The sequence below is a fragment of the Mesoplodon densirostris genome, chromosome 12, assembly GCF_025265405.1.
Source record: "Mesoplodon densirostris isolate mMesDen1 chromosome 12, mMesDen1 primary haplotype, whole genome shotgun sequence".
NCBI lineage: Eukaryota > Metazoa > Chordata > Mammalia > Artiodactyla > Ziphiidae > Mesoplodon > Mesoplodon densirostris.
Window position 1 is genome coordinate 68,311,927 of NC_082672.1, and position 27,351 is coordinate 68,339,277.

The 27,351-nt window shown below is 46.6% G+C and overlaps 1 protein-coding gene across 1 annotated transcript in view; it reads left to right on the plus strand.

Annotated features, from left to right (window-relative positions):
* Nucleotides 1-6,069: 6,069 nt before the first annotated feature.
* LOC132500055 (gamma-aminobutyric acid receptor subunit rho-1) overlaps nucleotides 6,070-27,351 on the plus strand; it is a 31,410-nt gene continuing 10,128 nt past the window's right edge. Inside the window, exons 1-4 of the mRNA XM_060114889.1 lie at nucleotides 6,070-6,191; nucleotides 21,701-21,807; nucleotides 23,265-23,332; nucleotides 24,397-24,620. Of these exons, the coding sequence (XP_059970872.1) occupies nucleotides 6,070-6,191; nucleotides 21,701-21,807; nucleotides 23,265-23,332; nucleotides 24,397-24,620 (521 nt within the window). The remainder of the gene's footprint in view (nucleotides 6,192-21,700; nucleotides 21,808-23,264; nucleotides 23,333-24,396; nucleotides 24,621-27,351) is intronic.

The following is a 27,351-nucleotide window of genomic DNA, read 5'->3' on the forward strand; positions in this document are numbered from 1 at the left end:
ATATTCATAACTTCTAATGAATTTAAACCAAAAACCACATTTTAAAAGCCTCTTGTGGCTCCTGGTGGAAAGAGCTTGCCAAAGCAGGAAGTAGTGGTTGCCTCACAGGAAGGAGACCAGGGGGCCCAACATTCCAAGGATTTCGGCCAAGTGTTTGAGGGATTGTCCAGAGAATCACCAGATAAATGGTCTAAGCATTCATGAAACAGTTATTATTTGGCCATAATTATGAGAAATAAAGAATCAAAAGGGAGGGGAGTTCTCTGGCGGCCCAGTGTTTAGGACTTGGTGCTTTTGCTGCCATGGCCCGGGTTCAATCCCTTGTTGGGGGACTAAGTTCTGCAAGCTGTGCAGAACAGCCAAAAAAAAAAAAAAAAAAAAGAAAAAGAATCAAAAAGGAAGGTAATTTTTCAGCCAACAGTATACAAAGTCTTGTTCTGAGTAATGTTGTGATTAAAAGATGTCCTTAGAGACAGAAGATTCATACCGTATGTGGGAAATAAGTAGCCAACTATTTTAGGCAGCAGAAAAGGAAATGCTCAAGTTAAGAGGTATAGAATAAGTGTTATCAGTACACAGCGAAAAGGGCTTAGAATGAGCTACTGTGATCAGGAGAGGTTTTTTTATGGAGGAAAAGAGCTAAACAGGATGGTTTGGATGTGGATGAACTTTCAAGGTGAGAAAATTGGGGCAATTATGGTACGGTGTTTAAAAAATTAAATCAATACTAGTCATAAATAATTTTTGTTTCAAACATTGTTGTTAAAAATTTTCCCAAGATGTATTAATACATGAGGATCTGAAATTGTTTAGAATATTTTAGAATATTTTGAAATTAACCTTAGACAAAAATGTAAACAAATTTATACATTATCTTCCTTAGGAAATAAAAGCATTGGGCATTTAATAGATTCATTTATTCATTTACTAAATATTTACTGAGCACCTACTGTTTACCAGCTAATGTTCTAAGTGATGAGTGAAACAGATATGCCTCACTGATGATTAAAATCTTAGTCAGGGATCTCAACAAGGTATGTTCATATCACAAGATTTACACTGTTAAAAAAAGTCAACTCTAGGTAACTAGAAGCTTCTTGTTAATTTAGACTTCCCATCCATCATGCAAATTTCAGTATAGTTGGTGGGTAGTCTCCAGATAGCCTATTGTCATTGCTATATTAAATAACTTGAATTAAATAATCTAAGTGCTTTTAGTGGGATTGGTGGTTCAACAGGGAAGGGGCCACAGGGAAATGACAAAGAGAGTGCACATTACAGATGGGCTTTAAAAGACCTAGGGATCAAGGACTCTGACCTGAATTAAAATAGCGATGCAGAACGGGGGTGGATGCTCGCCATAAACACCACAGCCTTCTCAACATGCCTCAGATTAATGGTCTGACCGATATTTTGTCCCCTCTCTCTTCAGTCTGGATGCTCTGACAGATCTGGAATGTTTAGATCTACATATAAAGCGGGCCAAGGAGGAAAGGGGCCCAGTAAACCCCAGCAAAAGGGGTTTATAGGAATAGAAGTTGCGATTCAAGTCACTGCTACCTGATTCCTAAGATGGGAAGCAAAACTGGGGAGTTTGGCAGACTGTTGAGTGTTCCCCCCAGTTTATTCTCCTTTTTTCCCATAGCGATGGAGTTTTAGCTAGACAGAAGGTGACTCAGCCACAGACTGCATTTCTCAGAGTCCTCACAGCTAAGAGTGGCTACGTGGCCAAGTTCTTGCCAATGGAATATGAATAAAAGTGATGAGTACAGCTCTTGTGTCACTCGCGAAATTGCTTGCCTTTCATTTCTTCTCTTGGCCTCTCCCGGTGGCCTGGGCCACAATCTTAGTGGCAACCCAATTTTAACCATGCATCTAAGGACCACACGCTAAGAAGAAGCAACAAGACAGAAAGGCCATCATATGGAGCAGATATCCCCATCAGCCTGGACTATTTGCATCTGAACTTTTACTTTTCTATCCTATTTGCTGATCTTTAAATGTCTTGATTACAGCAGCAGCTTAATTTGTAGGCTAGGCAATACAGTGAGTTATACACTGTTGTATCAGGGATGCTTCTGGTCATTGTTTCAACAGATTCCTTTCCTTTGTTCTTTCACTTATGCCTAATTCCTTACCTGGCAAGGTCCAGTCCGATCCATGCTGGGAAACCACATTTAGGCACTGAACTCAGAGCCAGAGCATTATTGGTGGGCATGTAGCTAGAGAATGTTCTAGAGGGAGCAACTCAAAAACAGTTAATGTGGGCCTGGGGTCATCGTCCGGGAGCAGTTGGGAGCATGGTGTCTGAAGCTGACCCTCTCAGTCAGTGAGTGCCTATGGCATGGAGTGTTGGCTGGTTCTGAGGGTGGGAGCCAAGGGTACTCTTGCAGAGCCTAGAAGAGGCAATGAGAAAGTAAGCGAGCCCCAACTGCTGCCTGGTCCTTTCTCCGCGGAAGGAGTTTCTACCCTGGCTGCTTTACGCTGATGTAGGGAAGGACATGATGATTGAGGAATAAAAAGGGACCTGGGAAAAAGAGGAGACTGGTATACTGAGTAAAGGGAAAGGAGAGTTTGGTAAAACAAAACAAAACCAAAGAAAGAAACAAACAAACAAAAAAACACAGCGGTTTTTAAAATTGGTCTGGAAATCCAATACTTGAGTAAGTCAGTCTGGATCCCCAGTAAGGCTTGATCCTGCTTCCTAACTCCTCTGCCTTCCTGAATCTGGGGGTTGGCCCCAGCTGGTTCTCTCAGGCCCATGTCCTCTTGACAACTCCTCCCATGTCCATGTCCTGCAGAGAGGGCACAGATACTCTGCAGCAGAGTCATGTGGTGTTCACGGGAAAAAAATTTTTTTCATTAAGAGCACTTACAAGCAGGGAAGTAGCAAAGTGCACACGGCTTTCTGAGCCCTCATGATCCCCCTGAGTTGGGTTGGGCATGGTTGGCCAGGGCCAAATGGCTCCAAGACAGGGCCCCTGCCCTCCGGCTCTGCCATGGGAACTTCCTGGTAGAGGAAGAAGTGGCCTTGTTGGGAAGGCTCAGCAGCTGGTATCAGCCTGTTCTCCCACAGAGCTAACTCACACCTACTGAACCAGCTCTCTGCTAAGCTACAGAGAAAAGGTGAAGAAATGCATGTGTGAGGCCATCCGGATCTGCTCTTTGGTTATGTCCAGGCTCCTGGCCCCTGGAGCTAGTCCAGGGTCCTCCAAATAAGAAAGAAAGACATTTTCTAATCTGAGCATCAAAAAGCCATTTAGGGATTTGCCTGGCGGTCCAGTGGTTAAGATTCCGAGCTTCCACTGCAGGGGGCACAGGTTTGATCCCCAGTTGGGGAACTAAGATCCTGCAGGCCACACAGTGCGGCCAGAAAAAAAAAAAAAAGCCGTCTAAAATCTCCCTCAGTGCCTTCGTGGCCTGAGGTTTTTTTGTGTGTGTGTGTGTGGGCCTCGCGCTGTTGTGGCCTCTCCCGTTGCGGAGCACAGGCTCCGGACGCGCAGGCACAGCAGCCATGGCTCACGGGCCCAGCAGCTCTGCAGCACGTGGGATCCTCCTGGACCGGGGCACGAACCCGCATCCCCTGCATCGACAGGCAGGCTCTCAACCACTGCGCCGCCAGGGAAGCCCTGGCCTGAGGATTTTAATGTACTCAACTCCAGAATGTTCCCTCTTTGCTACTTTGGTTCTTCAGATCGGCAAGTCACTGTCAGTTAAGTATCTAATCATGCTTAGCTTATATTGACCTCTGGAGACATCACATATTCTGCCTTTATTTCTGTATGTTGAACTGTTTCCAACCTGTGTTTATTTAAAGTGCTTTAGGCTGATTTATATAAGAGTATTTAATCATGACTCATATAACTATAAAATGAACATGTGTCAAAGATTTTGTTTAACTCATTAATTAGTGAGGGGACCAGTAGGATGTTATAAATGGTTCAAATGAGGATTTGATTTACAGAGATTTATATTTTCTAGTGGACAAAAGGAATAATTTGCATAGCTATGGACAGGAAAGATATGCATTACTATCAGTTTTCTTCATGTTAATATCTACCTTTCACAGAGTTGTAAAATAACCTGGTCAAAGACAATCAACCCTCCTACACTGTTGGTGGAAATGTAAATTTGTATAGCCACTATGGAGAACAGTATGGAGGTTCCTCAAAAAACTAAAAATAGGGCTACTATATGATCTAGTAATCCCACTCCTGGGGATATATCCAGAGAAAACCATACTTCGAAAATATACATGTACCCCAATGTTCATTGCAGCACTATTTACAATAGCCAAGACATGGAAGCAGCCTAAATGCCCATTGACAGATGAATGGATAAAGAAGATGTGGTACATATATACAATGGAATATCACTCAGCCATAAAAAATAATGAAATAATGCCATTTGCAGCAACATTGATGGACCTAGAGAATTCTACGTGAAGCCAGACAGAGAAGGAAAATATCATATGATATCATTTATATGTGGAATCTAAAAAAATGGTAAATGAACTTATTTGCAAAACAGAAATTAGACTAACAGCTTAGAAAACAAACTTATGGTTACCAAAGTGGAAAGGCAAGGTGGGGAGGGATAAATTAGGAGTTTGGGATTAACAGATACACACTACTACACATAAAATAGATAATCAACAAGGACCTACTGTATAACACAGGGAACTCCTACTCAATACTCTGTAATAACTTATATGGGAAAAGAATATGAAAAAGAATAGATATATGTATATGTATAGCTAAGTCACTTTGCTGTACCCGTGAAACTAACACAACATTGTAAATCAAATATACTCCAATATAAAAAATAAAGAAAAAATACAAAAATACAAAAAAAGAACATATTTACCACTCTCCACATCAAAACAAAACAAAACAAAAACAAAGATAATCCAAACCACATCCCTAGAGGATCAGAAAATCCCTGGAGGGTCCACTGGACAAGGCTTAGCCTTCTGTTGAAAGGACCCCCAGTAATCTCTTTTGACCATTTCAAAGTTTGACAGCTTTTCCTGACAGTCTTCCTTCCCCTGTGATCATACATAATTTCAAAGAAAGATTTTTCTTTTCTTTTTTTTTTTTTTTTTTTTGTGGTACGCGGGCCTCTCCCTGTTGTGGCCTCTCCCGTTGCAGAGCACAGGCTCTGGACGCGCAGGCTCAGCAGCCATGGTTCACGGGCCCAGCCGCTCTGCGGCACGTGGGATCTTCCTGGACCGGGGCACGAACCCATGTCCCCTGCATCAGCAGGCGGACTCTCGACCACTGCACCACCAGGGAAGCCCCTCTTGTCTTGTTTTTAACAATAGATAACTCAGACTTAATCGCTATTATTAATTTATTACTGATATTTTCCAAACGTGAAAAGTCTGATGAGCTTCACAATATGAATAGTACAACTGACAAGAGAATTTCACTCTTACTGTGCAAAACAAAGACCAAAAAAAAAGCCTCCTTCCCCCTAGCCCTCCCAACCTCAGCCAGATAGATAACGGCACAGGTACAGAGCCCTGAGTTTCCACAGATTCAACCACAGGAAGGAGTGAGGGTGGGTAACCATCCAAATCCAGCCTTCAGCTGAAGCAAATAATAATGGCGAAAAGCTTTAAATAGATCCAGGGAGAAGCTCATTTTCGGGGCCTAAGAAGCAGTGCAGCACCTCAGGTATTTCTTGTTTCGGAAATTGCTTTGGTTTGTTTTTACTTCCTTCTATTCTGTTGGAACAGAAAATACAGACCTTTTACGAATGTATTCACCACGTCTGACGATAAACTCATTTAGACCAGCCAAAATAATTGTCCGACAGGGACACAGGACTTCAACCTCAGTTCAGAAAATCCCTGACATCTGACGTAGGAGGATTTATAGGTTTAGTGGAAATTGCTTTTTCTCCTGCCCTCCAGATTACAGACTGTGGGTTGATTTTTTTTTTTTTTTTTTGCATGAGTAAACATCTTTCTAATAATGAACAGAACAATAATGTGTTAAGAGAGAAAAAGAACATCCTTTTCCTTTTTTGCTGTTTCTTGAGAGAACTGTTTGGATTTGGAAACGCATGTTGGCTGTCCAGAACATGAAAGTTGGCCTTTTCCTTTTGTGGTGGCCATGGGCTTTGGCTACTGAAAGCAGAGTGCACTGGCGAAAAAGAGACGTACAGGAGATGTCGAAGAAAGGCAGGTGAGTGGACTTTTCCTGATCGAGGATTTAGGGGAAGAGGGTATGTAAAGCGAGCTTCTGGTTTTGTTGTGGAATCGTTTACAGTATATGGTGTTTCCCGTGGATGCCTTTTGCCTTTTTACTCCTTTTCCCTTTGTTTTCCTGCTTCCGCCTACTCCCCCTTTTAGGAAGTTAGAATTATGTTTTTTTTTTAAATGATGCTAGTAGATTTGATACAGTGCTATCATTGCATATTCTTCAATCTCTTAGGAATTGCCCTGGGTAAAAGTAGATACTGGATAAAAGAATATATGCACATTAAAAAAAAATAAGGGCAATTATTTGATGTTTGCATCCTAGGTTGGAGCAAATCTGGGACTTCTCAAATAACCCATGGGACCTCTAATTAGTGAGAATGATTCTGTGAGTTCTAATTCTTTCTGCTAGATGTGTAAGTCCCTTTTAAAATCTTTTCAAAGAGAAGAAAGCAGCTGTCTTCAAGCTGTGTGGCTAGGAGGATCATTAGGCTGTCTCCACCAGTAGTAAATCGGGAGGATGCAGGGGTGGACCTGCCTGAGGACCAGCCACTGCTGGTTACCAACACGGTACACGTCACCCTGGCCATACCAGCCTGCGGAGGGAACTTAGAGCCAGACCGATCCTTCCGCATCGGTCTCACCTGGGCAGCTCTGTGACAGAGCTGGTAATGGAATACCTGCATACCTGCTTGTCCGATACGCATCCATAAAATAGGACAGGGCTTCCCTGGTGGCGCAGTGGTTGAGAGTCCGCCTGCCGATGCAGGGGACACGGGTTCGTGCCCCGGTCCGGGAAGATCCCACATGCCGCAGAGTGGCTGGGCCGGTGAGCCACGGCCGCTGAGCCTGCGCGTCCGGAGCCTGTGCTCCGCAATGGGAGAGGCCACAGGACATTTGGAGATCCCCCAATCCAGCTCTCTCTCTTTCACCGAGGAAGAGATGGAGGCAGGAGGGGCACTGATTCTTGGTTCTGTATCAGCCTGAGTCCAAACTGTGCTTCAGCTTTCTTCATCTCTGAATGTAACATGAATAGAGGTCATAAAAAAGCAATTAGTATGGAAGGAAGTCCAGCTTTCTGGAGTTTGGGGCTCGTGGTTGGGCTGGGTGTCTTGTTCCCCAGTGCCCAGCTCTGTGTTTGAGAGAGCCCCCCACACATGGGATCCGGAACAGCCAGCTCTGGCTCACAGCGCTTGTTTCAAGCTGTTTTAGCAACATCACAAAGCTAGGAGCTGAAATATCCAGTGGTCATGGTGAGCCCGGGACACAGACAGAGACCGCTGTGCACGAGCCATATGTCCTGTTACAGTCAAGAGTCAGAAGCTGCTGGGCAAACGGTGGAATCAGTGGAGCGGTGCTGCCATAGAGATGATCTGAACCAAATGTGCTCTTAAGGATTAAAAATAATGACAGCAACACATCCTATGGGTTGTCGCCAAAAACTTCTCAGCCTCTCCCCCAAGCCAGAGCTGGAGGGGCGACCTATTAGTAAATACCATTGAGGAAGAGAAGTCTAGAGAGTGAAATAGATTTTCTTTTAAAAATTACTTAAAAGAACTTTTACTTTTTTTTAAATTATGAAAGCCATGTATGACCATTATTTTAAAAACCATAGGAACAAAATTTTTTTCAACACACAGAAATCACCCATAATCCCCAAACCTGGAAGTAACCTTGTTAACATTTTTGTGTATTTTCTTCCAGTCTTTTTTTTCTCTAAGCATATATTGAGTATTTACTAGTCTGGGATTATTCTATGCATATAACTTTGTAACCTCATTGTATTTAATACAATGATTTTGTCTGCTTATTTACTTATTTGAAGTCTATAGAATTATCATTTGAATGGCCACACTGTAATGCATAATAGTGTATAATTACCACCATTTAAGCATCTTCCTCTATTTGTGGACATTTAATTGCTTCCTCTTTGTTATTATAAATATTCTGGGGCTTCCCTGGTGGCGCAGTGGTTGGGAGTCCACCTGCCGATGCAGGGGACACGGGTTCGTGCCCCGGTCCGGGAAGATCCCACATGCTGCGGAGCGGCTGGGCCCGTGAGCCATGGTCGCTGAGCCTGTGCGTCCGGAGCCTGTGCTCCGCAACGGGAGAGGCCACAACAGTGAGAGGTCCGCGTGCCGCAAATAAATAAATAAATAAACAAACAAACAAATAAATATTCTGTATGAATATCTTTGTACCTCAGGGTAGTTGTCTACATACACGATTATTTAATTAGGACAGACTCCTGGAAGTGTACTGGGTCGAACATTTAAAGCTCCAATATAACTGGCAGAATTGCTTTCCAGAATGGTGAACCCAGCCAGGTTTTTGTTTTTATGTGGCCTCCACTTTTAAAGGCTCACTTAATTTCAGCCAGACTCTAAACTCATAAGCTGCTGGTAATTTGTATCCAGGCTTCGTTTCATGGGGCATAATAATAACAGGAAGCAAGGTGAACTCATGCACACAATGGGGGTGAGGTAAGTAAGGCAGCTACGAGGCAAAATTGAAGGAGGCCCTCGCACGGCCTGAGAGGACGCGCCTCCTTACATTTTGTGCCTTACTTGACTCTCGGTAAAGATCAGAATGCCAGGGCAATGTTTCTAGAATGAATCACTACTTATGGTCTCTCCCTCCTCCCTGGAAGAATGAAGATCTAGGGATTTCCCCGGAGGTCCAGTGGTTAAGACCCCGTGCTCCCAGTGTAGGGGGGCCTGGGTTTGATACCTGGTCGGGATCCTGCAGGCCACACTGTGTGGCCAGAAAAAAAAAAAGAAGAATAAAGATCTAGCCTGTCTATACCACAGGCCCCTGGACAAATGCTGGCTCAAGCTCTAGGAGGGTAAACTGATCCCATCAGAGACAAAGTACCATTATCATATTGCTTTGTCTTGCTAAAGAATTCAAATTTCCTCTGAAGGTAGAGAGGTTCTAATAGTTTCAGCTGATTTCCATTTTGGAGAGATGGTACCGGTGGCAGGATGGCAGGAGCATGGGAAAAGTGCTACAGGGGGGACAGAGAAGGTCATCCAGTGTGTCTGCTTTAGACCAGGTGAGAGGTGGTGCGAGCCGGAACCAGGGTAATATGAGTCGGATGAAATGACCAGGGATGGAGAAGACGGATGAGCGCTTTAAGGAGGTAGAATTGTCAGAATTAGATTGGGTGAAAGTCTAGCAGGTATTTGGATGGTATAACTGGGCAGAGGGTGGTACCAGGGAAGGGAGAGCAGGAAGAGAAGCACATTTGGGGGAAAAGATGATGATTTCAGTGTGAGTATGTGGACCTGGATGTGCCTGCAAGATACCAGGAGATGGTTGTCCAGTTGACAGGAAGGCCTACAGGTCCGCAGCTCGGGAGGGAATTCGGGCCTGGAGATGTAGTTGTAAAGAGAGTCCTCCTAGGTGGTGGTAGATGAGGTGACCCAAAGACAGTGTGTAGCATAAAATAAGAGCAGGACAAAGGACAGAGCCTTGGGGATGAACAACATTTAAGGAGAGGTTGGAGGAAGAGGACTCGGTGAAGGAAGCTGAAAATGAGGGACCAGAGAAATAGATGTAGCACTGGAATAGAGAGGTACCAAGGAGGCGAAGGGAGCATCTTTGGGACAGTTGTCAGTTGCTTGTTACAGGGCAGGCACTGCCCTGGGCAATGGGTGCCTCGCCAATGACTGAATCAGATACAGGCTCTGCCCGCAAGAGGCTTACAGACTAGAGAAGTGTTCCAGTGCTGTGTCAAGGGTTTCCAGAAGGAGGGAGCGATCCACAGGGTCAGATCCCACCAGAGTCAAAATCAGTTAGGTAGAGGGCCAGGATGTGAGCGGGCCAAGAGATACGGTAGGAAGAGCCATTAACAGCCTCAGCGAGAAGAGACGGGTGGTGGGGTGTTGAGAAGAGAAAACGGAGTGAATGCGGTTCACTCTTAACAAGAAACCTGGCTGTGAACTGGGAGACTGAGACGAGAGAAGGTGAGAGGGAGAGACAGACAGAGCTTCCAGGCAAGGGGAGACGAGCGGGCTCAGGTGATGAAGGGCGGAGGCCAGGAGGGAGGCGGCGATCACGCACGAGGTGCCGCTGTCACGTCCTGTCCTGACAAAGCGCAAGCCTCTGGCTTATGGACAGCGTCTCTCTGATTGCCCTAAACACCGTGGAATGGGGTTTTCTCTTCAGTTACTAGTGTTCTCTCTTTATCTCATCCCTTCGTTCTCCAGAGAGTTTGCTGGAACTTTGAGTCTCCACTTTGGGCTTCTCTCTCATCTGGTATGACCTGCCCCTCATACTGATGGCTTCCTGAGCCTCTGCTGGGCTGCTCCCATGCTCATGACACCCGTCTCTCCCCACTTCCTCTGGCTCAAGTCTTTTCCTCCTCTAGTATTTAGCACAGATGTCACCTTCTCTGAGGAGCCTTCCTTGGCCCTCCCCTACCCCTGCCTCTCAAGTCTCAGGTAACTTTCTTCCGAAATTCCAGGACCCCTGATCGGTCCTATCTCAGAGGACTAATCATTCAGCATTATCACTTTTCTTCATCTGTCTCAGCTTCTAGACTGTGAGCCCCTTGCGGGCGGTCTGCTCAGGCAGCCATAACAAAACACCACAGCCTGGGTGGCCTCAACAGCAGACATTCCTTTTCTCATAGTCCTGGAGGCTAGAAGGCCATGATCAAGATGCTGGCAAATTCGATTTCTGGTAGGGATTCTCTTCCTGCCTTGTAGATGCCACCTTCTCACATGGCCTTTCCTCTGTGCTCGCCAATGCGGAGTGGGGTAGGGGGGGAGGATCCAGGTGTCTCTTCCTCTCCTTATGAGGACACCAGTCCTACTGGGTCTGGGGCCCACCCTCATGATCTCATCTAACCTTAAGTACCTCCCTAAAGGCCCTATCTCCAAATACAGTCACACAAAGAGTTAGGGGACTATGTGAATTGGGGAGGAGCACAATTCAGTTCAGAACAAGGGCTCAACCAGCACATTTATTCTTGGCTCCCCAGGTTCAAGTACCATATCTGGTAGATAGTAGATGCTCAAGAAATGTTGGGCATGAATAAATGAGTGACTCCTAACCCTTGCTATTCCTGTACTTCACTCACTCATTCCTTCAGTCATTCATTCATTCAACAAATACGTATTGACCACACTGCCCCAGGCACTGGAGGCAATGGAGAGGAATGTGGACCTCACTCCTACCCATGATGTGCTGACAGTTTAGTGGGGGTGACAGACCTCAATCCAATAATTTTTACAGAACGTCAGAATATCAAGGACTTTAGAAATCCCCTCCTTTTAAAGATGAGGAGAGAAAGGCCCAGAAAGGTATGGAACTCATGCCACCCCGCGTACCCTGAGAGTTCCGCGTCCCCTGTTTCTCTACTTCCTGTGCCCTCCTCTGACCACCATAAAATGAGAACAGGAAGTTCTATTCATGGATGTGAAAGTCGGGTTGAACCATATGAGAATGTTTTGATACTTCAAAAACAGTGGACTATCAGCCATTTCACGTGGTTCTAGCTGACATTTTCTTGTTTAATCCTTACAGTGACCCCCTAAGTTAGTATTATTCCCCCATTTTATGGGAAACTGGGAAACAGAAAGATCAAGTAACCCACCCAAGGTTAACAGCTAGTTGGTGGCCACCCTGGGATTTAAACTGAAGTCTGAATGGTGCTGGATCAGTGACCCTTCCAATACCACGAGCAGCCTCGTTAAAGAAATCTAACTTCCAGCAAGTGATTGTAACTTGTGATTTCTGTGACATTGGGATCTGTGACCCCCTGTTCTAGGCCTGGTCTCCTCACCATTCCTTGGGTGAGAGGGCGGGAGGTCACTAGGCTGAGAAGTCACCCAGCAACTTCTCATTCCCAAATGCATCACAGGCTCCTTGATGTCCATATGCTTTGTTTTGTTTTGTTTAACAGCTGGTATATTTAATTAGTGATGGGAATTCCACTCATAAGACATTTATTGAGAGTCTAAAATGTTCAAAGCCATATAGGTACATTGTGAATAGGATATGATCACTAAACAAAGGTTGCTCATAAGCAGGTGGTGTTGGCATTAGGGTCAGATATTGATCTACAAGTTAGAAAGTAGAATGTTCTATAACGTATGGGAAAAATACGACATGAGAATTCTGATAAAGAGAATAGGTGGGGAAAATTCAGGGCTTTAAACTAAAAAAAAAAAAAATAATGCAGTGTCTTCGAATGGGATGGCATAGAGAATTTATGTTCAGACATATGTACAAGGAAAAAGGGATGATCTAGGTCGAGATTTTACCTGAAAAGCAGGTGGACAAACATGCTCCTACTGTACCCTCTTGTCTCCCTGGAGGGCCATAGCAGGCCAGGTCTGCGAGTTGAGGACCCATCAGGTTGGTGGGAACCTGGGTCTGTCATGGTGGCAAGAAGAAGGCTTGATCAAAGGAACCCAAGATAACACAGAAGCCACATCCAAGCTGGGCTGGTCCCACCCACACCAGACACAGCCTTCTGGGTCCAGGTGACTCAGGTCTGCCACGGGTATGCAGACTTCAGGTGTCAAGGAATATTCACACTCTGGATTAGTCAGAGTTCTCCAGAGAAGTAGAACCAATAGGATATATGTAATACCTATTAATATCTCTCTCTCTCTATCTATCTATCTTACCCACACATATGTGTGTTGTGTAACATATATATAGTGTAATGTGTGTGTGTGTGTGTATATATATATATATATATATATATATATATATATATATATATATATATATATATATATATATATGGAGAGACAGGGGGAGGAGGATTTATTTAAAGAATTGGTTCACATGATTGTGTGGGCCACCAAGTCTGAAATTTATGGGGCAGACAGGCTGGAAATTCCAGAGGGAGTTGATGTTACAGCTCTAATCTGAAGGTAGTCTGCAGGGAGAATTCCCTCTTCCTCAGAGGACCTTAGGAGAAAAGACTGAGTTGATTAGGTGAGACCTACCCACATTATGAAGGGTAGTCTGCTTTATTTAAAGGCTACTGATTTAAATGTTAATTACATCTTAAGAATAGCTTCACAGCAACATCTAGGCTGGCATTTAACTAAAAACTGGTACCATAGCCTAACCAAGTTGACACCTAAGATTACCTATCACACCTTCTTAGAGGTAGTGGTTTGAAAAAGAGATTGCTGGTTACCCCAAAATCCACTTAGTGAGGAATCAAAGGAAATAAACTATTTATACTTGAGGGAAAATACACAATACTGACTCATGATGTGGACGAATGCACAGCCTCTATAGCAATTCAAGAAATGCAATGAAAATAACATTATGATAACATAAATAAATACAATAAATAAAAATTAAATGCACACACACACACCCCATGCTGGCGGGTCCGGGGGAACACAAAACCATCTTTGTGGGGCCCTGACAGTGGACTGACCCTTTCCACATCATCGTCTGCCAATAGGACTAGAGTTGTAAAGTACCTCTAACGTCTGAGGGATGATGCTTCTGGAACAGACTTGAAAGGTCTCAAAGCTGCCTTGTGGCCCCATCCCTTATTTCATGGCAGAGGAAACAGACTTGGAGAGAGGAGGAATGTGCCGTGTTCCCTCATCAGTCAGAAAAGCCGGGGCTCCCGGCAGTGTGCCAACCCCCTAACTGCCCGGTGCCCTCCCTGCCACGACAGGTCATTTGTGCAGAAGAGCAGGGTGTGCAAACATCACAGCAGCCTCACTTGGGTGGAAAACCAAGACACTAGCCCATGTTCAACCTCAGCTCAGCGCAGAGGGAGCGCAGCTGGTCTGGCGTGGGTCTCCTCTCCCTTCTGCTGTCCAACCAGCTTGGCCACACCGAGCAAGTCCCATCTCATGGCTTTTGTCCCTGCTGTGCCTCTGCCTGGACCACTCCTTTCCAGAATCGGCAGGTCGTTCTCTCACCTCCCTCAGGCCTCTGCTAGGTTGTCACCCTCTCAGGGATATGTTCCCTGGCCACCGATATAAAACAACCCCCCCAGCAGCCCATTCCCTAACCCCTAACCCTGCTTACCATCATAGCCCCGAATTTTGTTCCCATAAAGTAAGATGGAGCCCTGGATGTGTGTCCGTGAGGATTTCCTTCGAAGTTTTGGCTTGGGCACGAACAGTTACGGGCAACCCCAAGAATCCATCACCAAAGCTCCCAAGCCAGAGGGACCATGGTGGGAAGTCAGGCTCAAACTGTAAGAGTGCCTGGCTTTGGGACCTGCCACTGCCACATTCTCACACGGTGACTTTGGACAAGTCACTGGATATCTTCAAGTCTGCCCCTTCCATAGAGTGGAGTCAATTATGTCTATCACCTCAGGGTTATTGTAAGGATCGTGTGGGCCAATGCATGTCAAAGAACTTTGACTGTAAAGCTCGAAAACCCATAAAGATGCTGGGCCTCATTTATGCCGTCTTATGGTGGACACAGATCAGAAACGCCAGTGCAGACCCTCATCCACCAGGAGCCCCGTAGAGCTTGTCTTTGCTTTGAGGACAGTTATACTCTACACATCACCCAGTGATGCTCCCTGATTTGCCAACATGGAGGTCCTGCCCAGGGAAAGGAGACCACTTTAGGGTGTCTTGCCCTGTCTGAACTCACACTGAGCTCACATGCTATTGACATGATGGGACCCAATAATGTTCCTAAGTCGTCTTTGTAATCAAAGTTCTAGAACATGGCCAGGAATCAACCTGGAGCTTAACCTCAGCAGTTTCCAGGATACTCTTTTCTTCTTTGTGAATCTCAAGAAAGTGTCTTTCCACCTCCAGTTTTCTGGCTTCTCTCCTATTTTCCAGGTTTTCTCTGCTGCAGGATCCTTAAGTTTCTTGAGCTGTAATTCATCTGGTTCTGTAGGCTTGAGTTCCATTTAAAAAGCTAGAGCAGTTGTTCTCTATGTTGGCTGAGGAGGTCTGAAAGCTGTTGATGGCTGGGTCCCACCCTTGGTCTGGGGTGTGGCCTGGGAATTTTTAAGTCTCTCCAGTGAACCCAATGTGTGATCAAGGCTGAGAAACACTGAGTGAGATTATCTCAGGTTATCATTTTCACCACGCTGGTCAGCCACTAATTCTTTTCACTCTTCCCTTCCCAATTTGAAGACCATTCTCTTTGATGGAGAGTATCAAAATAAAATTGGATTCTGTTAGCAGAATTACTGTCTTATTGTAATTGTCCACATTGCTCTATCTTTTCCAAGCAGTACCTCCTTCTACGGAGTGTCCTGGTTCAGAATCAAACTTTAAAGAATTCTGCTTGTCTTTAGCACCTTTTTTGAGCCTTGCCTCGTTTACACCTTGGTCTTCTTGCCACATCGCTTATGGACCCATTCATCTCTTTGGAATACACCTGTGGTTTGTGTTTCTCCTTCCATATTTTGTATATATCTTAGTAAATTCTGAGCTCTTCAAACCGTTAGGAGCTGGGGCCAGAGAGATGTATGAGATAGAGGCCCTCTGACACAGAGTGCACAGGGAAGTGGGTGGGATGATCAGAAAGCCCCCGCTGTGCAGGATGGAGCACATTCTAATGAAGGTATTGACTTCAGTGGGAAGGAGGGAAGCCCAGGAATTCTTCCCGGAGGAGGTGGTATTGATCTGGGTGTGCAAGGTGTCATCTGGGTAAGAAAGTGTTCGAAGACTAGTGGAAAGGACCTTCCAGATAGATGGGACAGCAGGAACAAAGGCATGGGGGGTATAACTGGCAGCTGCAAGAAGAGGGGGGGAGAGAGGGAGCTGCGGCTGGGGAGGCGGGCAGGAGGCTTATTATGGGCCTTGTATGCCTAAGTTGTATAGATTTCACTTTGAGGGTGAAGGGTTTTTTTGTTTTGTTTTGTTTTGTTTTTTTGCAGTACGTGGGCCTCTCACTGTTGTGGCCTCTCCCGTTGCGGAGCACAGGCTCCGGATGCACAGGCTCAGCAGCCATGGCTCACGGGCCCAGCCGCTCCACGGCATGTGGGATCTTCCTGGACCGGGACACGAACCCGTGTCCCCTGCATTGGCAGGTGGACTCTCAACCACCGACCCACCAGGGAAGCCTTCTTTTTTTTTTTGTTTGGATTTTTTAAAAATTGAAGTGTAGTTGAGGTACAATATTAAATAAGTTACAGGTGTACAGTACAGTGGTTCACAATTTTTAAAGGTTATACCCAATTTATAGTTATTATAAAATATTGGCTATAGTCCCTGTGTTATACAATATATCCTTGTAACTTATTTATTTTATACGTAGTAGTTTGTACATCTTAATCCCCTACCCCTATACAGCCCCTCCTCCCTTCCCTCTCCCCACTGGTAACCACTAGTTTGTTCTCTATATCTGTGAGTCTGTTTCTTTTTTGTTATATTTAGTACGAAAAGTTCTGACCTATGGTTCTTCTTCTTGATGTTTCCTTGCTTTAGTTCCTCATCAGTTGTATGTGGATGATGTTTTCTCAAAGCATCTCCCAGAGGTTAGATAAAACAGGGATGGGGGAGTGTGAGAAGCAAGGGATCTGCCGGAAGTCTCATTCAGCCAATAGCAGAGCGCTTGATAAGTTATACTTCACTTTGCTGATTATTTCACCTCTGAGAAGGTAGAGAACTTAATTTTGACAAGAAAGCAAGAACTAGCTAATGAACCATATGACCCAGCAATTCCACCCCTGGCCATATATCCAAAAAAACCCAAAAAATATTAATTCAAAAAGATACATGCACCCCATTATTCATAGCAGCACTATTTACAATTGCCAAGATATGGAAGCAACCTAAGCGCCTATCAACAGATGAATGAATAAAGAAGATGTGGGGGCCTCCCTGGTGGCGCAGTGGTTGAGAGTCCGCCTGCTGATGCAGGGGACACGGGTTCGTGCCCCGGTCCGGGAAGATCCCACATGCTGTGGGGTGGCTGGGCCCATGAGCCATGGCCGCTGAGCCTGCGCGTCCGGAGCCTGTGCTCCACAACGGGAGAGGCCACGGCAGTGAGAGGCCCGCATACCGCAAAAAAAAAAAAAAAAAGGAAAAAAAAAGCAAGTTACAGTATTTCTCTCTCTCTAAGGAGTGTAAGGATCTACTCAGGATGGCACAGGTTATTTCTTAGTGGTTTTCAGCCTCGCCTTTATGCTTAAATCTATTTTTCAAAAAGTTTTAACATGGGCATGTAAACAGAAAAAAAGTTATTTTAAAATATTAAACAACAACAATAAAAAAAAGACTTTAAGGGAGTTCCCTGGAGGTCAAGTGGTTAGGACTTGGGACTTTCACTGCCGTGGCCCGGGGTTCAATCCCTGGTCTGGGAACTAAGATCCTGCAAGCCGTGTGGTGAGGCCAAAAAAAAAAAAAAGACTTTAAGCATCCTATTTTTTTTTTTTTTTAAGCATCCTATTTATCAGTTTTTTCTAAGCTAGAATCTAAGCTTCATGACGGCAAAGGCAGTGACATCTCAGAATTTGACAAACCTCCCTTTAGTCAGTGCCCAGTTCTGTTTCAGCCTGGCCCAAAGCCACAGTAAAACCAGGGCCAAACCTGATTTTCATTCCTTCCCCTTCTTTTGGTCCCTCCTGGCTCTCTTTTCTGGTGCCCGTCCAAGGGGCTGATCCCATCCTTCATTCACGAACATGTGCTGGGAGTCCACGGGGGCCCAGCACTGTGCAAAGTGCTGATGATGAAGAGGACTCTGCCCTCAGTGGCCTGTGGTCTCATCCTGCCCCTCCTGACCATCTGCCCGTAGCCCAACAGGCCGCCCTCCCTGTAATCTTAGCCCTTCCCACCCCCTGGGACCTGCCCCCGCACACCTGTCCCTGCTCCACTTTGCCACGGATGACATAATCCCTATGCATCAGCCCTGATGTGTCCCTGGGCATCAGTCTGGTCCTGACAGAAAACAGCACCGCACTCAAAAGGGCTTAACCAATAATTGAACAAAGGGACTGCTCGCAGAGCTGTGCAAAGGGTTCAGGGAAGCAATCAGGCAGGTGGATGCCCCCCAAGCACTAGGAACAGAAGGAAGCCATGACGGCCCATAGGCCTGAAGGGTAAATTGTGTTATTGGAGCTTATCGACGATACTGCGATTACCTGTAATCACAGAGCAACACAGACATTGTAGTCCCTGGCATCAAAGCAGAGAGAGAAGGAGGAATAAACACTCTGTGTTTCATCTCCTGCCAGTGCCCATTTGGCTGAATCCCTAAGCCCGGGGGCAAGGATGCCCAAGCGATACAGTCTACCTGGCAATGTGTTCCTCTCCATACTGACAACTTCATGGTAGATCCAGGTTAAGAATGCCATCAATTTCAGTGGGGGAGATAGTTTAGGTCAGACCTTTTCAAATCAGGCCTACTAAGTAATTAATCCTCCAATTCCTCTTCCTGTGGGTCCTGCGGAAATGCTCATCAAAAAGCTAAATTAGGGCTTTCCTGGTGGCGCAGTGGTTAAGAGTCCACCTGCCAATGCAGGGGACACGGGTTCGTGCCCCGGTCCGGGAAGATCCCACATGCCGTGGCTTGTGAGCCATGGCCGCTGAGCCTGCGCGTCTGGAGCCTGTGCTCCGCAACGGGAGAGGCCACAATAGTGTGAGGCCCACGTACCACAAAACAAACAAACAAACAAACAAAAGCTAAATTAATGCATTGCAGCTTCATAGTTTTTTTTTTTCTTTCACATTATATTCTGGTTAGATTTGAAGCAAATCTGGAGGGTGAGGGGTGCTTTGTTGATTTGAGTACCTAGACTCTCTAGAACACCTTTATTTTTAATTTTCATGGTAAGCCTCAAAGACAGAGACCAGGAGCACACAAAGATGCCCTCAAGTAAGGCAGACACTGGCCAGAGGTGCACACACATCCTAAGGGGGTCTCTTCCCCACACCTCGGCTGCAGTGATTTTCAGCAGCACCCCAACCGCTGGCCAAGGGGCGGGAAGCAGAGGGTGGGACAAGAGAAAGGGGGAGTTGAAAAGGAGGAGAAGGGAGGGGGCTCCTGGCTCCAGTGGGAGAGAGAGAGGATGTGGGCGGCAATGGGGACCCCAGCTTCCTCCATTCCATCCACCAGCAGTGTAGCTCCGTCCTGATTCACTTGTTCCAGTTCTTCCCCTGGGCCACTGCCTTTGCTGCCAGCACAATGATTTCCTTCCTTTAGGAGGACTCTTCCTTATTGGCTCAGAAACGACAATGGCTCCTCCCATTTGCGTTTCCACCTTAGAGTTTGAAAAGCACACGCACACGCACGATCTCATTGGCCCCTCACACCCCTGGTCAGGTCACAGAGCTTCACCTTTAATCAGGCGAGAAAACCGAGTGTCAGGGAAATAAGATGCCCATAGACACAGAGCAGGCAGGTCAGTGGAGGGCAGAGCTCTGTTTTTCTGTCTCCCAGACGTATTTCACCCCCTCCCCAAAGGATAAGGGATTTCTTCAGGAAAGCAGGTAGCAAAGGACTTTAAAAGCGGACGGAGCCAGTTATAAGGAAGGAAACTGCATGTTGAGGATGAATGCATCAGGGCCGTGGTTCTCAAAGTACTGTCTGCTGACCACTGGTAGAAGCAGCAACTAGGAACTCATTAGAGATGCAAATTCTTAGACCTCAGCTCAGACCTACTAAATCAGAAGCTATGGGGCAAAGAGAGGTTCAGGAACCTAGGTTTGAACGAGCCCTCTAGGAGATGCTGATGCGGGCCAAAGTGTGGGAAGTGTGCATCGAAAGGAAGAAGTGTGTGTGTGTGTGTTAGCCGGGAGGGCACACACACTGGTGTTGGAACAAGAAGGAACTAGGAGAGCAGTTCACTGTTTCTGTGGGTTTTAGAGATGGTGATGATGGGTAAATGAAGGCCGTGCACTGATTGGAACAGCAAAAGACTGGCAGCAACTCACACGTCCACCAATAGAGGACTGGGCGCGTGAGCGATGGTGCATCCGTGCAATGGAACACTGCACAGTGCGAAACAGAATACGAGGCTTAGGACACTTTGCTATGGAAAAAAGAATCCAAGTCATATATAAAGAAAAAAAGAAAGAAAAAGTATAAGAGTCTATATAGGGCTTCCCTGGTGGCGCAGTGGTTGAGAGTCCGCCTGCCGATGCAGGGGACACGGGTTCGTGCCCCGGTCCGGGAAGATCCCACATGCCGCGGAGCGGCTGGGCCCGTGAGCCATGGCTGCTGAGCCTGTGCGTCCGGAGCCTGTGCTCCGCAGCGGGAGAGGCCACAACAGTGAGAGGCCCGCGTACCGCAAAAAAAAAAAAAAAAAAAAAAAAAAAGAGTTTATATAGTATGTAAACTTTGTGTATAAAAATAGGAGACCCTTTGTGACAACGTGGATGACAAATACTGTGTGATCCCACTTCTGCGTGGGACCTGAAGAAACAGACTTGTAGACACAAGAGAACAGACAGGTGGTTGCCACAGGCGGGGATCGGGGGTGAGTGAAATGGGTGAAAGGGATCAAAAGGTACGCACTTCCAGTTATAAGATAAGTAAGTCCTGAGGATGTAATGTACAGCATGGTGACATAGTCAGCAATACTGTACTGTATTTGAAAGCTGCTGAGAGTAGCTCAAAGTTTCTCATCACAAGGAAAAAACAAATCTGTGACTATGTAAGGTGATGATGTGAACTAGATTTATTGCAGTGATAATTTTACCGCAAAATATGCATGTATCAAATCATCATGTTGTACACCTAAAACTAAGACGATGTTATGTGTTAATTATATTTCAGTGAAATTGGAAAAAAGTAGGAGATCTAAGAATATATATTTGTATTTACTTGTACCTACAAGATACTCTGGACAGATAGACCAGAAACCAATAAGAGAGGTACCAGAGGATGGGGGAATGGGATGGGTGGAGGCACAGGTAAGAGGCCAACTTTTCACTGTATTTCCGTTTTAAAAAATTGTCAAACCCTGCAAATATAATGTCTATCTAGAAAAAGTGAAAATAAATTAAAATGGCCCTAGATGCGATTCAGAAGCAGAAGCACAAGAAACTGCCTCCCAGGGAGCCAGGATGATTGGCATTTGACCCAAGGGCAATTCCATGCTCCCTCCACAGGATGGGCCAGCAGAGGCCAAAGGAGCTGGGCTCAGCCCATACCTGCCACCTCTCCCCTCCAGCTCCAACCTGCCCAAAATGGCCGAGGAGCTTTGGGTGTGTTAGACTTATTAGTAAGCCCAGGACCAGCAGTTCTCAGCCTTGGTTACCCATTAAAATCACCCGGGAAGCTTTTAAAAACACCAATGTCCAGGCCCCATTCCCAGACCACCCAAGTCAGCACCTCTAAGATGGGGCCTGGATGTTGGTATTTTTAAAGTCCCTCATTCACACTCCTAAACCCCTGTCTTGGACCTTCTGGGTCAGTTCATTTATCCAGAAAGCTGGAGAAAGAAAGAGAGGATTTCCAGCAGCTTTAAAGAAGAAATAACACATCCCATCAAACTTGTCAAGATCAAGTCTGAATGCAAATGGGTTTCATCTGGCTTAATTAGGTTATGTGATCAACCTGTTTTCTCCCCCTCTGCAGCCCAGTTCTTAAACGCAGCCCTGATATTACCAAATCACCACTGACAAAGTCAGAACAGCTCCTGAGGATAGATGACCACGATTTCAGCATGAGGCCTGGCTTTGGAGGTATGAAACATGCACTCTGGGGACTTGTCTTCTTTCTACAGGTCCTTCTGTCTGTCTGTGGGCAGAAATCAAGCCAAGGGTCCACTCAGCGTTGCTCCCTGCATTCAAGTCTGCCTTGGTTGTGCTTGGTGGACAAGGCCCCTGAGCCCTCAGCATCATCTGAGTACCTCCCCTGGCCGGCCTGCCCTGGGCTCTGCTGAAAGCATTCTTGGGAGGCGGCTGCTGGTTGGTGGCCAGGCCAGCCCAGCCGAACTGTCCTCGGGCCACTGCTGACAAGGATGGCTCAGCATCGGGGAGCCCAGCAGCTGGCTGTGAGGACGGCAACGGGAAAACAGGGCAGCTGCAGCCCAAAGCTGCCTCTTGAAAATGCTCGGAAAGAACTATCTTGGACTAAATTTGTTTTTGTCTGGGAGCTGGCAGACAGAACTCTGGGTCCGTATCCAAGGGCAGAGTGTGGTCTGCTGGGTTTAATTAAATGAAAATAGTTAGAGAAAATAATGATTTAGTGCTGAGGGATGCCAAAGCCCTCTGAAGCTTAGCCTGCAGCTGCCAGATTTCAGCTTTCTTAGTGTCAAATAGGGTTTTCATCCTTATGGGTTTTTTCCCTGGAAAAAAAAATTTATTTCAGAAATCATTCTCGTGCCTTTTATTTCTTCCAGGCACCTTTGCCTAAAGATTAAACAGGTTCTAGAAGGGAGTCTCTGTCCAGTCCATAATCAGCTGCTGTTGGATCCAAACCCACCTTTTTACTCTGTGATGATCTAAGTGTGTTCCAGGCCTGCCCTACACGCCTGAAAGCAGGGAGGAAAAGAAGCAACAATTTAATTCCCTTATAATACTTTCTTTCTCTTTATGAATATTGTGTTTATGGCCTAGAAACCTCCCCCAAGTCTAATGTTTTCATATCCATCCCAGTGTATCACATCCCCCATGGAAGCTACTCGGTCATGTAGCAAAGATGCAGATCTGTGGGCTTGGCTAATGTTTTGAATATGACTTTCAGCACTGATTTACCAAGCAATACCTTTCTTATGGCCAGAGACATTGGCTTCCAAGATGAAAGAGGGTACAAAACCAGGAGGTAAATATAAAAAAATAAAATGTGTGACCTCATGTTGAGGAGTAACTCCTTAGATGGGACCTGACTTTGATCTAGGTCTTCATCGTCCCCTTAGATGAGCATGTGTAACCAAAGACAGATGTTTTATATTAATCTAATTGTTTCAGAATCACCTGGATGATTCAGACCAAAAACATTTTTTTTCACCTTAGTTGGAATATTCCAGGGAGCCAGCCCATGACTCCACCCTTTTATCTCTGGTTATCCTGGCATGTGGGACACCAACCCTTCAAATCTGACAAGACACAGAGGTTCCGGGGGAAATGCTCCTTACGCCTGTCTCGTTCACAAAGTTCAAGTGAAAAGAATAAATGCTCTTGCCGTGCCCTGTCCCCAGGCCCGGCCATTCCTGTTGGCGTGGATGTGCAGGTGGAGAGCTTGGACAGCATCTCAGAGGTCGACATGGTAAGTGCTTCTCTAACCAGAGCTGCAGACGGGGAGATTCCCACAGGGCCTATGCTGGGCCAGGAGCTCCACACACCAGAATTCACCAGGCTCATAACTCCCCAGGTGGTGGGAATTCCCACACTCGTTTTACAGTTCAGAGAGGTTGAGACACTTGCTCAAAGCTACCCAGTTGGTATGAAACAGAGCCAGATGACAAACATGATCTCCCCTGCCCCAGTGTCCAGGGTCTTGCCACTGGGATTGTTCTCCAGGCAAAGGCTCTCCAACATAAACAGCAGGGTCCAAGGAGCCAGATATATGCTACAGCTGTGGCTTCTGTGTCTGGCTGTGAAAATGCAGAAAAAGCAAAAGTTTCCTTTGTTTTTCCTTTTTAGTGGGCTTAGATAAAAAATAGAACATTCCACAACTCCTTGACTTACAGGACTTTTTAGGGCCTTATCTTAGTTTGGGTTCCCCAAGAAGCAGACCTGAGACAAGCATTCCAGCACAAGCAGTTTATTGCAGGTGATCCCAGGAAACACAAGAAGAGGCTGGAGACAGGGGAAGGGAAGGAAGCAGAAAGGGCCATGCCATCCAACCAGATCTATGTGAGACTCGGTCTCTCGGGGGTACTCCGAGTCAGCAAAGAACTCACCTCAGGGTTGTCCCAGCTGAGGAGCAGGGAGCTGGGTGACTTATCCATCTCCCAACCCTTCCCCCAACTCCACTCCCTGGCTGAGGGCTGCTTCCAGAGGCTTGAACTATCTGGCATTTGGGGCTGGCCCTGTGCGTGCGTTAGGAGCCCTCAGGCTGCGGGTCTCATTGCCGGCGGTAGCAGCCTTGGCCCAGCAGAGGCGAGTGTCAGAGGATGGAGTGGGGCTCAGGTTCCCCCTCTGTAGAGCCTCTTGCTGAGTCCCCCCGCCCCAAGCAGGGTTCGAGAGCCTCCTGCAGCAGCAAACACCAGGGACTAGAAGCAAGGCCTCCCCGGGTTCCAGTTCCCTCCCCAGCCTGGGGTACAGGGGGTCCTGCCATCACCCAGCTGTTCAGTGGGTGGGGTCTCCCTCTCTGCCCTCGGCCCCCAGGACTTCACGATGACCCTCTACCTGCGACACTACTGGAAGGACGAGAGGCTGTCCTTCCCGAGCACCAAAAACCTCAGCATGACGTTCGACGGCCGGCTGGTGAAGAAGATCTGGGTCCCCGACATGTTTTTCGTGCATTCCAAGCGCTCCTTCATCCACGACACCACCACGGACAACGTGATGCTGCGGGTCCAGCCCGACGGCACGGTGCTCTACAGCCTCAGGTGAGCCCTTCCCGGCCTCCTCTGGGCCCCTCCCTCGGAGTCCTCTCACTCCTGAAGCTGGGAGGAAGGGAGAACTTGTCAGCCAAGAGCATCACTGGTCCCACCACGGCAGCTTTGCTTTTACCTTTTTTTTTGGCCACGCCGCGTGGCTTGTGGGATTTTAGTTCCCGAGCAGGGATGGAACGGCTGACCCCTGCAGTCGAAGCGGAGTCCTAACCATGGACCGCCAGGGAATTCTGCTTTTTGGCTTTGAACAACTTAGCTTCTAACTTTCCAGGAGCTGCCGACTTCTCAACATCAAGAAAACCTAACTCTACACATGAGTCAACATTTATTTATTTATTTATCTATCTATCTTTGGCTGCGTTGGGTCTTCGTTGCTGCGCGTGGGCTCTCTCTAGCTGTGGCGAAGGGGGGCTACTCTTCATTGGGCTCAGTAGTTGTAGCACGCAGGCTCAGTAATGGTGGCGCACGGGCTTAGTTGCTCCGTAGCATGTGGGATCTTCCCGGACCAGGGCGCGAACCCGTGTCCCCTGCATTGGCAGGCGGATTCTTAACCACTGTGCCACCAGGGAAGCCCCAGAGTAAACATTTTAAAGAATTATTTCATTTTGCAAATACAGTTGGGGAAATTTCTCAGGCTGATGCTTATGATTTATGCCCTATTCAAGTTCAATTTCAAACGTTTAATGAAAGTTTTATTCCTCTAGTAGGGGTCAGAGAAGTAGCTAACGTATTCTTCTCCAAGACCTGCCTCCTTCAACTCCTCCGATTCCCAATTTCCGATGTGCAATTTTGGTTTAGAAGAAAATTTGTTTACCTTGCCTGGCCAGCTCAGGCTTGTTTTTTGTCCCTTCTCCCTAGTGTTCTCCTTGAGAAACTATGGGGATCTTGGGCCGCTTGATGATATTAAATGGTATTTTGAGCATCATTTTGAAAACACAAAGAATAAAATCTTCTCTTCTCACAAGCTTAGATACCTTAGATATATTTCTTTTATTTATTTATTTATTAAAGTATAGCTGATTTACAATATTACATTAGTTTCAGGTGTACAACATAGTGATTCAGTATTTTTATAGTCTATACTCCATTTACAGTTATTAGAAAATATTGGCTCTATTCCCTATGCTGTGCAGTAGCCTTAGAAATGTTTAATTGCTCATCAAGCACTGACCTGGGGAAGCTTTCCTTAAGCACAGGCATGCAGTGGGGCTCTCCCTGTACGCCCAATTTAGAAACTTGTGGTGCCCGCCTCCCCCTGGGAGGGCGTGTGGAGATGAGCTGCAGGCCTTCACAGAGAAGCGACTCAGCTACTGGCTAAGATTTACTCCTTCTGTGCTATGCTGATGGTACATTTCAGTTTTACACACTTGGTTTTGGTAAAGCTGAATCCACACACCAGTGTCTACGTAGTGGGTGTCTGCGTGGATGCAGTGTATCTTTAGAGTCAGAGATGGCAGTGTCGAAGCTGAATTTCTGCCCCCATCTCCCAAAGGGATATTTATAATAGTCCTTCATTACTTATGCTGGCTTGGAGTCTAAGCAGTTAGATACCGGACTCAGAGCAGGGTTATGGGGTATTCCTCTGCAGGGCCTGAAATACCTCCTCTCACAGGAGTACCCGGGTGGCTCAAGGGTGTGCAACCTCTTCCCCAAGCCACGTTGGGTTGATTCTCCCAGGAGTCCTCACATTTGAGGCAGCTGCCAGGACATCTTCAGCTCAAAAACCACCAACAAAATAACATGATCTAATAACACCAGGGATTCAGAGGACTAGACCAAAACACTAGGTAGCTTGAAAAACCAATTCCATGGCTCTTGAATTCCCAGTCAGCTTCAAGATATGAGAGTCAGTGATTGTGGGAGGAAGAGATGTTTTGGGGGAGAGCTGGGGGCACTGCATGAGCAGGCCTGCAGTGGGACCACGGGGACCACTTGGAGAGCTTGGAGCATGTGTGCCTACTGTTGGGGGACACTGCAATTAGTGGGCGACAGAAGAGCTACCTAACCACCTAGGGGCAGAGCCAGGTGGGCTCGGTCTGCACTCCCAGCATTGTTGGGAGTAGTTCAGTGTGTGTGGGATGGACAGTGGGTGAGCCAAGAGCTGGTATGGGAGATGCAGCTGAAGGATGCAGGTAGCCAGCGGTGGGAATGAAGGACACAGGAAAGAAAGTCTCCGCTTCAGCTGCGTAGCAGGCCCGGAGAGCTTGAAGCCACCCTCACCAGAGAACTGTCCTGCCCTCCCCCCACCCTCACTTCCACCCGCGTAGGTAGGAGGTGACCAGAGATGGGCAGACACTGACCACTCACATGCCAGCCCTGCCTTAGCTGGGGAGGGGGAGCGGAAGTCTCGATGTGAATGAAATGTGAAGTGTTGATTAATATCTCGGACCAAAATTCTTTTAATTTCAGAAGTGAGATGTGTTTTGTTACTTCTGAGGGTTTTGACTGCCTGTCACATGAGAGTAAGCAGGAAAATCACAGGACCTGGCAAGTTTTCATCCCAGACAAGGGACGATCCTCCCACTGGAACAATGTAAAGGGACTTGGGGGAAGCATAATAATAAACACGGGTGAGATCACACCACACACTGTGCTTGTTCAGTGCGTGGGCTACAAGTGGAAAAGCATCAAGTCAGGGTGCCAAGAACCAGTCTGATGATGTCTGTGGTTCTGGAAACATCTGTTCCCGTACCTACTCATACAGAGGGTAGAGCTATTTAATCCT